Source organism: Emydura macquarii, unplaced genomic scaffold (genome assembly GCF_026122565.2).
Source record: "Emydura macquarii macquarii isolate MOO-44397 ecotype Brisbane River unplaced genomic scaffold, CSIRO-AGI_Emac_v2 contig_383, whole genome shotgun sequence".
In the NCBI taxonomy this organism is placed as follows: Eukaryota; Metazoa; Chordata; order Testudines; family Chelidae; genus Emydura; species Emydura macquarii.
This window is the reverse complement of record NW_027130520.1, coordinates 2,877,444-2,890,956: the sequence shown is the minus strand read 5'-3', so window position 1 is coordinate 2,890,956 and position 13,513 is coordinate 2,877,444. Positions and strand designations below refer to the sequence as shown.

The window sequence follows — 13,513 nt, the reverse complement described above, 5'->3', positions numbered from 1 at the left end:
TACACAGAAACAATAAAAAACATCCATGGCCAGTCTGGCTCAGCAGACTCAAGCTTGCAGGGCTTGGGCTCTGGAGTTGAAAAATTGCTGTGTAGACATTTGGGCTTGGGCTGGAGCGTGAATGACTACTACACAGCAATTTTTAGTCCTGCAGCCCAAGCCCCATGAGCCCGAGTCAGCTGACCTGGGCCAGCCACAGCCATGCCACAGGTCTTTTATCCCTATGTAGAGATACCCTTAGTGTAGATTCGGCTTATGCTGATGGAAGGAGTTTCTTCTGTCACGATAGTGATGCTACTAGCTATGTCAACAGAAGCACTATGATTATCAGCGTAGTTGCAGCTATGCTGGGTTTTTTTTTTGCCGGTTTAGCTATGTTGGCTAGTTCAATCTCCTTTCTGAGCTAAGATTTTATTGTGATGTATGGAGCATTGCATGCACATTTCTGATAATTACAGAAGACCCTCGCTATAAGGCCCTTTGCAATAGCAAACCTTAGGCTATAGCGAACGTATTCCCTGGATCCCACCTCCATTTCTGCCACGGCCCTAAGGCAGGAGGGGCTGTCCCTCCCATCTTCTTTTGCTATAACGAATCCCTGGCTATACTGAACAAATGGCTTGGATCCCCAGTGGTCCATTATAGCAAGGATGTACTGTATAAACAGGATTTTGAAAATATAACCCTTGGGGTAAGCTAGCAGTTTCACAATGATCCAAGAGATTGTTCCTACTGTAGCAAGGGACAAGGGCCTGCTGTGGATGGGCATTACACTCAGCCCTTGGGGAGGCAGCATCATGGATTTCTCTCAAGTGACCTGTCCCATGCATTATTCAGAAACAATCATCCACAAATTCTAGATGAACCCACATCTAAGTGTCTTTGGCCAGAATGCATGGGACACATGTCTTTCAGAGAGGAAGTGGGAAAACAGGGATAGATGGCTAAAACAACTTTGGGAGGTTTATAGGGGATCCTTGAGTAAAAAGAAAAATGTCCTCCTCTTTGCCTAACCTTTTACCTGCAAGTTCATGAAATGTTAACACACCAAGGTAGTATCTATGAATTGCACAGTGCAAATAGTCAGCTACTTACTTGAGAAAAGCTGCCATTTTTCTTTTCAAAGATTCTGAAGCATGTTCCAAGTTTATTGACCTTGAACAAACCTAGAAAATGAAAGAGTTATATTATTAAGCATCACCAGGAATTCTAATTTTTCATTTGGTTATATACAGTGTTACAATTATTTCCACAATTTTTTGTTTATGATCTAGTAGTAATCAATGTCATGTAAATTTCCTCCACCTGTGGAAGGAGGCAAGCCATCTAATAAAGCCATCTTCTAAAGACTGTTGATGTCACAGAGGGATCAGAAAGCCAATCTTTAACCCTGTATACAAAAGGGCCTATTTTGATGGCAACGTGATTTATTACATGCTCCCTCTAAACACCAGATTTCCTTCTTGAGCCTGAAGCTTGGGTCTATAAGAGCCAAATGTGACAAATACATCATCTATGCTGCTAACATTACCACAAAAGCAACAACTATGTAAAAATCAAGTCCACTTAAGTGAATTAATGATAAAAGTGAAATATTTAGATGAGTCAGTTCTCTAGGTACAAAACTCTTGTGTATCTACCAAATGTTAATAGAAACTTAAGTTACACAGGGGGAACATTTTAAAAGTTATTTTAGATACTTAATTAACAGCAATTTAAGCATTTTATTACATCAGTTTGAAAAAAAGATTAATCCGCTTTTGACAAACAGCTTAATTTCCATTGTCAATTGGTCATAGAGACTGCTGCTGCTGGATCAGTGGGGACTGGTGTACACTGCACTTTTAACTAGTTTTTGCTATGGGTGTGAGGTAAGTAGTTACTGCTCATGGCACAGGAAGTGGCTTATGCTAGCAAACAAACAGAGACCTGAGAATCCGAAGCAGACTGATAAAGAGAGAAATGAAAGCGCATGAATTCAGCTCAGGCAAAGCTCACTACCTCCCAAGGGCTGCAATGGGCACCACCAACAATTAAAACCCATATGTGCAATGGATCAGGGAAGCTTCACTGGAGGAGTTTGATTAGTCTCTGAGGAACTCTGAGGGCAGGTCTACACTAGAAGCGCTACATCAGTGCAGCTGCACCATTGCAGCATCTGGTGAAGATGTTCTATGCCGATAGGAGAGCTCTCTCCTATTGGCATAAATTATTCCACCTCCATGAGAGGAGGAAGCTATGTTGGCAGGAGAGTGTCTTCGGCCAACATAGCACCAGTGTGGACAGCACTGAGGTCGCTGTAACTTGTGTCACTCACTGGGTGTCTTTTTCACACCCCTGAGTGACGTAAGTTAGATCAACTTAAGCAGTAATGTAGACCTGCCCTAAGAGGAGAGAGATTTTAAATGCTTTTGATGAATAGACATGTTTCGCTAAACTTTATGCTGCTCTTACAGTCCAGAATTTGTAATTAAAAATGATCAGAGCAATTAAATTGAGTGGCTATCACATTATATCCGTATGTGTTTTCAAATGTGAGTTCTTGTTATAGGACCATAAAATTAAAGTAAGCTGGACTACCAAGATCTATGGCATTTCATCATCATTTATATAGTTTTGCTTTAAAGGACACTTTTCCTTTGTGTCTTGCATTTTATAGCACTGCCAGTATTGCTTATGGTGTTGTTGATTGTTGCCAGGAAACACAGAACCACCTCAAAAAGCAACGCTGCCAGATGATTTTCATATGTTTTATTTGTAAAACTATATACTATTACTGATTTGGGAGCCTGAGCAGTTTTCGTTTTAGCTTAACCCAAAATGAAATCTTTAAAAGATGAACTGTAAAGTTTTAACTACCTGTAAAAATAGGGTTATATGCTGAATATCCCAAAGTGTAAAGGTAGAAGGGGCATTTAATGTATAAGTGATTAAAATAAAATCCTTCAAATTTGTGGACTGCTGACTCATTTGCTATGAAATGCTCCAGCATGTGTTATACTGGACATAGCACAAAGTTCCATATATATCAAAACCAACTGGGAATACCACTAGACGACAGAATCAGGGTATGGGGCTGACTGAGTAAGGTAGGTGAATTTAAAAAAAACAGTTTTAGGGTAAATAACAAACCCGAAACTACTTAGCAAGGGAAAGGAAACCCACTTCCTTAAACTCCCTCAAATTTAACTAAACACCATCCTTCAGAAGGATTCCACACTGGCCATGCAATCACTAGCATAGTGTTTGCTTGGACAACTAACAGAGTTGGCAGCCACTTCAACAGTCCTTAAAAGTAGCTAAGCTTCTGTATTGAATCTAGATTTCTTCCTTTTCAATCAGCACATAAACAAACAATCAGTAATTGTAGTGCTAGGGACTTGCAAATCACCTCTGTAAGAAGTTCTGTGGCACCCAATTCTTTCTCTGCCAGAAATCTTGTCCCCACTTTCTTCAAGCAGACTCTGGCTATTGAATGAAGATCCCTCCTTTGACCCTGCCCGACTCAAGGGAAGAAAGAGAGGACAGAGTCTCAACCTTCTCTCCTCCTCCCCACAGTGCTGTATTTCTCCTCTACCTCATGGAGGGGTCTCCAGCTTCTATTCTTCCACCTGTTTCTACTAGGTCCTGTTGGGAAATTCAGAGGACCCTCTAATTCCCATTAATTATTCTTTCCAACCTGTAGAGGAGACCTAGAGTGGAGCGTCTAGTTCTTGTTGCTCTGTGGGTCCTGGGGACACACTCCATGGCTCACTGCAAATGTCTGAGGGAGGAGAGACTTCCTCCTGGATGCTTCCCTTCCTGGTTCTTGCAGGTATACTCGGGGGACTGAGAAAGAAACCTTCTTGGGCACTTCTCTGCTTCTCCAATTGGTTCCACTGAGGGATGGTGAGGAGAAAAATCAAAAACAAAAAACACTTCCTGTCTGCTCCTTCCCTCCCCAGCTCTGTGAAGGAGTCCTGGAGGACAGCATATCCTTCCCCAGACCACTTTTCTGCTCCCCTTTCTGGCTCCTCTTGGATCTATATATTTTCCAGGACAATTCTTTATCATTTAGAAATTAAGTTAATTATTGTTTACTGAAGGAAAACCAGAAACTTCAGCAGCTTCACTGCTGCACTGTTTGGAGAAATGGGTACCTCTGCTCCTGAGTCAAAGTGAAACTAACAAACAGAAACAGGAATGACGATATACAGAACAATGTCAAATGCACAGAGTAAGCTCAAAATTAGAGAAAAACATATCTGACCTTTCAGTTTTTGAAACTTTATGGTGTTATAAACAACAATAGTAATGCACTCAGACAGAAATTAGATTTTTCAGTTATCATGTCTTACCTCTAGGAGAAAGTCTATTTTCTCTTTGTTGGGTTTAAGAAATAGCTGGTTAAACTGAATACCAATTGCTCGACCCTGCATTACATCACAAACAGTGTTGCATGCACAGATTCTGAAACAGATTTCATCCAGAGCATCATTCCTGTATGAATGCAAAAAAAAAAAAAAAAAAAAAAAAACCAAAAAAACCCCAGTAAGATTAGACCTTTTTTGATAGCCATACAAAGGGTGTCTAGATAGGACTACAGATGACCACCAGCATTTTAAGCACTGTTGTCTAACATTGCTTGGAGCACGTCTACATGATAGTGCTTAAAAATTATCTGTCATGCCTGGGGGGGGGTCTCAGTCCTTGATCAGAGCCCCTCCCAACATTCTTAAGAAGGCTTGTGTCTATTTCAGTGCCATGAACTTCAAATGATTTACCTGAACAGCAGGTTTTTGAAAAGTTCTTAAAAGGACATTACAGCTTAGTTAAGTTAAAAAGATTTCATAGATTTTTTATATAAATAAGAGTAACATGGATAAGAAGTTGAGCCATTGTGTGACTGTAGTGAGATACATGCATAGATTTGATTCCTCAGACAGAATGTTCAGTTCATCTCATCACAAGGCTGACCTTCCTCCGACTAATGACTTGTGTCTGAATTCTTCAGACAGTTTCTGTGAAAAGCATTAACAATAGAAAATTGCTTTTTAGCTTAAATGTAAGTTTCATCATTCAAGTTGACTGTAAGGTCTCTGTGGCAGGACCGACATTTTATTCTGTGTTTGTACAATATCTAGCACAGTGGGGTCCTGGTCCATGACTGGTACTTCTTGGCATTACTGTTATGCTGCTCCTAATGCTAACTACTTACCCCTGCTGCGCTTTCTGGAAGAGTTCTCTCAGCACTGACTGTCTGAATTGAACTGGTAAACTGAGCGTTAGATTATCTTCAAGGAAAATCTTCACTAACTCCTAGAACACAAACAGTTAAATATTCTATCAACATTTCAAAAGATATTTCTCTACTTAGACATTAATAGAAGAAGCTATCAAATGTAACTGATCAAGCTAAGCTGTCTCTCCCCCATACACACAGCTCTCTCTCCCCACACACACAGCTTGCACCTCTGAGACCTTTAAAAGCCTTTACAAACTGTCCTTTAAATCTCACACCTTCCTTTACGAGGTTGGTTTTGTCCGCAATTTACATAGCAGGAAACCAAAGCACTTAAAGTTAAAATAAAGTTAAGTTAAATTACTTCCCTAAAGTCACTCAGTGAGTCACTAGAAAAACTGGGAAGAGAAACTAGAAGTCTTGACTGCAGCATCCTGCTAATTCCCAGATAACAAGGCCTCTGTGGCATATTACAGTTACCCTGAGAACTTAGATATGAATTGATTAAAGCTTTCTAGATTATCTGCAAGCCAGGACATTTTATCCACTCATCCAACATATAGTCGTAAGACTCCCAAGTGCTTTTCCAGTACTTTACCTGATAGTTGCCACATCTCATACAGCAATGGATTTGACTATAAGGAGTTGACTGTAATGTGCTATCGGAAGATGATGTAAGAACTCCACAAGCTTGACAGTACCCAGCTAACCTCTTTTCATCTATGGTGCAATGAAGTGATGATGAACCAATCTGTAAAATAAGAGAACTCATCAAATTTTAACTACCTAGATTCTATGAATAATTCTGAGCTTAATTCTGAGCAATGTTGAGCACCCACTTTAAGGAGTAATCAATATTAAATAAAAGCAAAAGAATTTTAAAAATTAAATTAATTTTTTTCTATTTATGTGCTCTTATCGTTTGGCATTTCTCTCAGCTTTGACAGTGAAGTTACTCACTTTGTGCAATAACTGGTTCTTCAAGATGTGTTCCCCTATCGGTGCTCTACTGTGGGTGCTCCACTCTAGGTGTGCTTGTATCCCTGAGCTGCTGATCTGAGAACTTCAATAGCAGTGTCTATTAGACCTGCACATGCGTTGTTTCACTTCATGCTGCGCTATGAAGCTAGTCAGCATATGGAGGCTAACCCCTCCCTTCAGTTCCTTTTCTACCAGTCATTGACGAGAACTTTGTAGTAGAGGGGAGGAGGGTGGATTGTGGAGCACCCATAGGGGTACACATGTCAAAGAACCATCATTACTGCACAAGGTAAGTAATAATATTTGAATAATGTCCTTGTGGGTGCTCCACTGTAGGTGATTCCCAAGCAGTACCCCCCCTTCTTGAGGGCTGGGACTTTGGAGTCTTGTCAGTTACAGATGACAGCATCTTGGAGCCAAAAATGGCATCAGAGGTGGAGTCCCCAGTAATTGCATATGTTGATTTTGGATGCTTAATGATTAGTGTGGATACTTGTGAGACACGGTACGCCTGATTTGCAGATCAAGAAGGTTTAATAATGTGCAAGGTTTTTTTATAAATATTCTCATTAAATACAAAGCCTAAAATTAACTACAATATATTATACTTACTAAGCCTGGAGAGCTAAGCAGTCAATTAGAAGGCTGTATACAGGAATGGCTTTCTTCAGGGGCCACCCCAGAGAATTAGTGGATTCTCTGGTCCGACCAGCAGCACCTTCTGTGGAATCAGTCATTGATGGAGTGCACCCTTTTATTTAAATAACTTTTTATATATAGTTTTTATTTAATTATTTTTATTAATTATTACATATTTTATTATTTATATTGGGTTTTTACTTATTTTATTTTTATTATAATAATTGGGGCTGTTAAAACAACAGTTGCTGATGGGAGGGATGGTGAGAAAATAACGCCCCTTGGCAGTGGAAAAACGTACCCTCAAACTTTCAAGGATAACTTGTTATTCCCCTCACCATTATTTATGTGTAGCTGCAAACATACATGTTATGTATTTTGTCTTATGTGTTGTAGTATGCAGAAACTGAGACATTTGCACGGTTACTTAGTAATTTTATTTGTTTTGCCAACCGGAAGATATCATGCTGCAGGGGTTAGAATAGTCAAGCAAACAGCTGAAGCTATGCTAGGCCTCAAAACCATGGTCAAGCAACTCAAATTGCACTGCACCTCCAACATTCTCCTCCGTGGTGGTTGCTATAACTTAATAGGCCACCATGATGACTTCTTGGCATATATCTTTGATTACGGCTTAAGGCACCACAGGTAGGATCCAAGCGATTAGGGTTTTTGGTGGCAGGTTATATTGCAGAGCATCGCCTTACTTGTATGCAGTGATTTTTTAGTTCCTTGAGTTGCTTTAGGGATCTTTCAGTTTACTAAAAGAGTCCCACTGCAGCTATTATAGAGATTATTTGCAACATACACACGAGCACAATGAGATGTAGTGCTAGATTTAAAATCCCAGTGGCAGTCAGGGACTATTTTAGTAGGGTTTTTTATTAACTGTGTTTTGTGGCAGCTTTCGCAGCATTTAGGTCTTTGATTATTTTAGTTTTATTGTGTTTGATTATTAAATTTACAGTTTTTAATTGTTTTTGAATGTGTGTAAACAGGGCTACTATATTTGAGTGTGTTAGCATGCATTGTACTAAATTAGTGTTGATTTTTTTATTATGGGTTGAACGTATTTTATAATATTAATATTTGCTATTTATAATTAAACTATATTTTGGTGTTTTATAATTTTAATATAGTAATATAATTTGTTTTGGACAGGATTAATATTTTATAAATGTTATTAATTTGGGTCTATTATGTATATATAAATACAACTTTGTTTAATATACACAATGATAGAATTAATGCTATTATTGGGTAGCAAGGCATATTGATAATTTTATAAAAATAAATTAAATATATAGGGGTATGTAAATTGTATTAGTGTTTTTTTATAAATATATTTTACGTTCGATTTTAATATGGCTTTGCATGTGCAGTTTTGTAAATTAATTAATTGAATTTTTTAAAATTTTTATGTTAGGCGTTTAGTACGCTATAACATTTTCGTTTTTGTATCGAGGCTTTGAGGGACTATTTTGTGTACGTTTATAATGCGAACCTTAGATAATATTATATATGGTGTAATCACTTGAGCCTATGCATTTACTGTAAAATTTAATATTTTTATTAATAATTTAAGGGGTTTTTTGGGTGGTGGCATTATTCTAAATTATTTTTTTATTTTATTAGGTAGGACAAAGTTTTTGTTGGCTTATTTTTTAGTTTAAAGCTGTGCTTGTATGTAGCAGAGCTTTGGAGGTAACATTTATTACGGTTTTTGTGAAGTTTAATAGGCTCAAGCGTGCTTTTTTATTGTTTATTTTTTAGGGTTGTAACACTAGCTGGATTAGGGGGACCCTTGAGGCGTATTCAGGAGCTCTGATCACTCCATTCTACACCAATCTTGCGTTGGGGGTGTCATACTGGCTGGATTGGGGCGGGACATTTATTATGTTATTTAACATCAATATGTCAGAATCATAATAATTCACGTGAGATATGCCATGTCAGGTACTGTTAGAACAGCAATAATGTGCTAAGTAAGATGATAAAGTTTATGTTCACGTGTTATATGTGTAATGGAAGTTATGGATATGGTTGATATATCTGTATTTCAAATTGTGCTGTGTCTGGGCAACACCCCAGATAAGATGGCTGCAGCACTAGCCTGCTTAATGGCTCATTAAGGAAATTCACAGGTACAATGCGTCCTGATGAATCACCAGGACTTACTCATGTGACTCTGGACTCCATTTTATTCCTGTACATTTCCACAAGCAGCATGGCAAAGGCAAAAGGACATAAAAGGCAGCTGCACGACATCAATTTTGTCTTTAGTCGTCTCCAGCCACCTACCTACCTCTGGATCATGTGATCTACAACTGAACTGAAGCTGTGAAACAAAGGACTGATAACCATTCAGGTACTGGATGTATACCAGAGGGACTATACAAGCCTGCAAATTCCACAATTCTATTAGAAACCTGATATATATGGACTTTCAAATCAATTGTATGTATTCGATTGATTTAATCCTTTAACATTTCTCTTATAGTTTGTTTCTTCTTTTTATAATAAACCTTTAGTTTTAGTTACTAAAGAATTGGCTGGCAGCATGGTTTTTTGAGTAAGATCCAAACTTATATTGATCTGATAATGTGGCTGACCCTTTGGGGTCAGGAGGAACCTTTTTGGTAAAGAGCATAGAGTTTTAAATAACTGGTGTCTTTACTGGACCTAGTGGCTGATTGGGAGTCGGAGACTGAAATACAGTAAAGAGGGCTGTGTATATTTTTATTTTGGCTTCTTGATAACCGGTGTGGAGAATCAGAAGCACTGTTTGTGGCTGGTTGGGAAGTCTGACTTCAGTATCACCCACCAGTGCTGGGAGAATCTGCTGTCCTTTTACAGCCTGCCCTGACCTTGGCATTTTCAGGTGGCTACCCTAGGCACGGACATTTCACAAAGGTATTAATATATTTTAAGTAGCTTTTTTTATAGTTTAAGACTGAATGTGTGTGTACTATGGGATTTGAGAGGGCTTTAAGGCTTTTGTTTAGGATGCTTAACATATGTGTTTATTTTATTAATTGCATTTAGCACTTTTGTTGATGCTTTTATATTTAAAAAAATATTTTTTTTTAATGTTTTGCTTGGGCCATGCACATGTGTTAGTGCTTTGTGGTATACAGGTGTTTATTTAGTGCAGCCTTTTTTGTACTGGGGTGTTATAAATGGTGCGCAATAAGGATGTAGGTGAGATATGTTACTGTTTTGCATGCCTACAAGTACTTTTACAAGGTGTCCTTTGGGGGTTTTTAGCACTTGGCTATTATGAATTATTTTTAATACTAAGGATTTAATATTGTATTTTTTGGGCTTAGGAGCACAATGTACAACTATACTTTGATAGGTGTTTATGTACATTACTACACTGGCAGAGGGATTTACTAAAACTTATTGCGGATAATATATTTTTAGTTTAGTAACAGGTGGTTTTTTTATTAGATGGAATATGTTTATGCATTAATAGTTAAAATTGGCTTTGTTGTAAATTATTTTAGACCGATTTTGATACTATAACAGTGTGTTTGTTTGGGGGGGGTTTTGGGGTTTAATTTACTTTAATTGATTAAATTATTTGGGCCGGCTTCTTTTGGAGGGTACTTATTTTGGTGACATTGAGTTGCTTTTTAAAATTACAGAAATGCAAAAGAACGCATTTGATAAATTTAATACTATGCACGGAAGTGACGAGATTATGGAATAGATGCATCTTGCATAATGTTACATTGTCCACGGCTTATCTTCCGGGCACACACAACTCAATTGCAGACAGTCTCCCTTAGGGTCAGAGTCCATCTAGCAGCTATAACAGCTCTTCACCAGCATGGAGGAACCTTTTGGTAGTTGGGGGTGATGGCACTGAGTACCTCTCCACAGGTTGGTGAAAAGCTGTTATAGCTGCTAGATGGACCTTAAGAAAGTTTAGGGATAATCATGACTTTTTAAGGGTTAGGGCACAGTCTAGGATATGTGGAAGAGTTACAGATGTTGGGGAGATTTGTCAGGATGTACACTAAATCTGAAAACTGGAACATATCTGCAGGTAAATGTGTTGTGTTGAGGACTTCCCAATGTGTAACAGAACCTCTTGTGCCTCCCTTGAACAGGAGTTTTCTAGGTGTTGGAAACAAGCAGAAATCATGCTTGAGACGGAAAATCTTCAAGTTGGGATGTAGGGTCTTGTGGGTGTGAGGACAAAGGATGTCAGTGCTGGGCCACATTCCTGGGTGGCTGGGAGTTGAGCCCAGGCTTTGGACACAAATTGTCCTCTGTGGGACCTCTGACTTGGGCTAAAAAGGCCATATACTACACAAGCAATAATCACGTGCAAACCACAGCACTTTTCTAGCCTTAAAGTTAGGGAAGGAGGGAGCATATCAGAGCAACTTTCTAGCAGTGTCCACAACAGGGCAAACCTGCCCAATAGGCACCATGGTAACGGGATCATAAAACGGGCAGGCTCTGTTTCCCCAACCATTCCTCCCCTCAGCACCTGGACAAAGAATGTGGTAAAAGGGTGTTCTCTCTTCTTTCCCTGACAACATGTCTGTTAGGGAAGACAGGGATCTCTCCCCCTAGTTCTTCCCTTGGTGCTAGTTTGTTAAGGGACTTCATGGTCAATCCTGCTGTTAAGATAAATATATATGCTACACAAGTTTCATGGGAAATAACAAACAGGGGCGGATATAATTATACGCCTCCCCTAACCATTAATATTCATTTTATAATCATTTATATTACCAAATAGGGATTTTATGGGCATTGGAGAAGTGTGTGTATTTACATATTATTTTAGATAAAAAGTTGTAAAGTAATGAACTTGGGGCTCACTTTGTTGGTCGCGAGGCAAAGGGGAACGAGTGAACTAGAAGCTGTAACCAAATAAACGCTCCTTATCACTCCACCCAGCTCAATCTCTCTCTTCAACCGACCCTAAAACAGGTCTGGCCTTTGTTCTTTGAGAGGTGTGGAATGGCCAGGAGAAAGATCGGTAGGCATGTCACGAGCTCTGACAGGTAGGGGTACCAAGTCCATCTAAGCCAAGTCGGGGAAATCAGGATGGCATAAGCTTCATCCCTTTTTATTTTCAGCAGGATTTTTGACAGCAGGGGAAACAGAGGAAAGGGGTAGAGAAAGTCCTTATCCTAGAGGAGGAGGAACGCATTGCCCAGGGAGTGCTGTCCCATCCCTGCTCTGGAGCAGTAGCATGGACATTTCTTGTTCAGAAGAATGAGGAACACGTCTGTGGACGGTGTCCCCCATCGTCTGAATGGGTTGTGAAGTATCGCCGGGCCTATCTCCCTGTGATGGAGTCCCACAGGAATAGTACTGTAGAACCAGTCGAGGTGAAGCCAGACAGGATTCTAGTGGAGTAGGTCTCCATTCAAAGCCTCTCTTGCCAGTGTAACTGCCTCCTGAATCTGACCTCAAAGCATTCAGTACCCCTGTTCCAGTGTGAGCTTCCAGCAGTGAGTCCCCTTAGATAGGTTGCCTGGGGAGCTCTTATATGCTTCCAAAGGGGCCACGCACTCTGCCTTGCAGTCAAAAATGATTCACAGTGAGCATGGAAATCAGAAGGGTATGGATAGATCTTTATCCCTTGAGAACATAAATGAGTGGTTATCACTGAGAGAACCTTGGAAATACTCTCGGAGTCAAAGACAGCCTGAAGGGGGACACTCTGTATTAGTAGTGGTCGTGTCCTAGAGTGAATCTAATGAATCATCTGTGAGCCGATAGGATCGAAATGAAAAAATGTGTGTCCTGGAGGTCAAAGGCCAAAAACCAGTCTCTCTATCCCAATGCTAAAATGACTATCAATAAGGAGACCAACTGGAATTTTTCAGCCTTGACAAACTTGTTGAGAGCTCTGAGGTCTAGTATGGGTCTCCAACCTCCCTTCCTTTAGCGTATTAGGAAATAATGAGTAAAACCCCTTGCCTTGTAGATGTTGAGGTGCTGGTTCTATGGCTTTTAACTTGAGGAGGCAATTTATTTCTTGTCGCAGTAAACTATTGTGAGAAGGGTCCCTGAAGAGGGATAAGGAAGGGTGTTGTGGAGGGGATAGGGAGGTAAAATGGATGGAGTACCCAGCTCAAACTATCCCTAGGACCCATCGGTCCGATGTTATATGTTCCCAGGGACTGTGGAATGTTGTCAATCAGTATCCAAATGGGTATAAAGCGATGGTTGGCTGCATCAGTTGGGGAGAGTGGTTTAACAGAGCCTCAACCTGCCTGTTAAATCTGGTGTTTGGATGTACAGGGCTGAAACAACAATTGTGGGACAGATGGTTTGCTTTTATGGAATTTCCCTCTCTTTCTTTGTAGCGGCACAGAGGTTGGTACTGAGGTGTATGGGGTCTATGCTGGGATTGAGACTAAATCATATCTTCTGTCCTGGTATATAGATACCCAGTGACAAGAGGGTAGCCCTAGAGTCCTTCAGGGTGGGAAGGGAGGCATCAGAGCTTTGTGACCTCAATGGGAAGGTCCTCAACTGTGGACTGCACCTCTTTCGGAAAGCCTGACAATTGGAGCCATAATACTTGTTGCATCACCCCAGCCGTGGAGATGGACCTAGCCATTGTGTCAGCACAGATTGCAGCAATATCTTTCCCACTAATTGACCCTCCTGGATAATGGCTTAAACGCATCATGA

The 13,513-nt window shown here is 39.9% G+C and overlaps 1 protein-coding gene across 1 annotated transcript in view; it reads right to left on the bottom strand.

The window, feature by feature from the left end:
• Nucleotides 1-13,513, bottom strand: part of INTS8 (integrator complex subunit 8) — a 73,668-nt gene that overhangs the window by 45,376 nt on the left and 14,779 nt on the right. Inside the window, exons 8-11 of the mRNA XM_067536729.1 lie at nt 5,820-5,972; nt 5,198-5,298; nt 4,338-4,479; nt 1,096-1,166 (exon numbers count right to left, since the gene is read on the bottom strand). Of these exons, the coding sequence (XP_067392830.1) occupies nt 1,096-1,166; nt 4,338-4,479; nt 5,198-5,298; nt 5,820-5,972 (467 nt within the window). The remainder of the gene's footprint in view (nt 1-1,095; nt 1,167-4,337; nt 4,480-5,197; nt 5,299-5,819; nt 5,973-13,513) is intronic.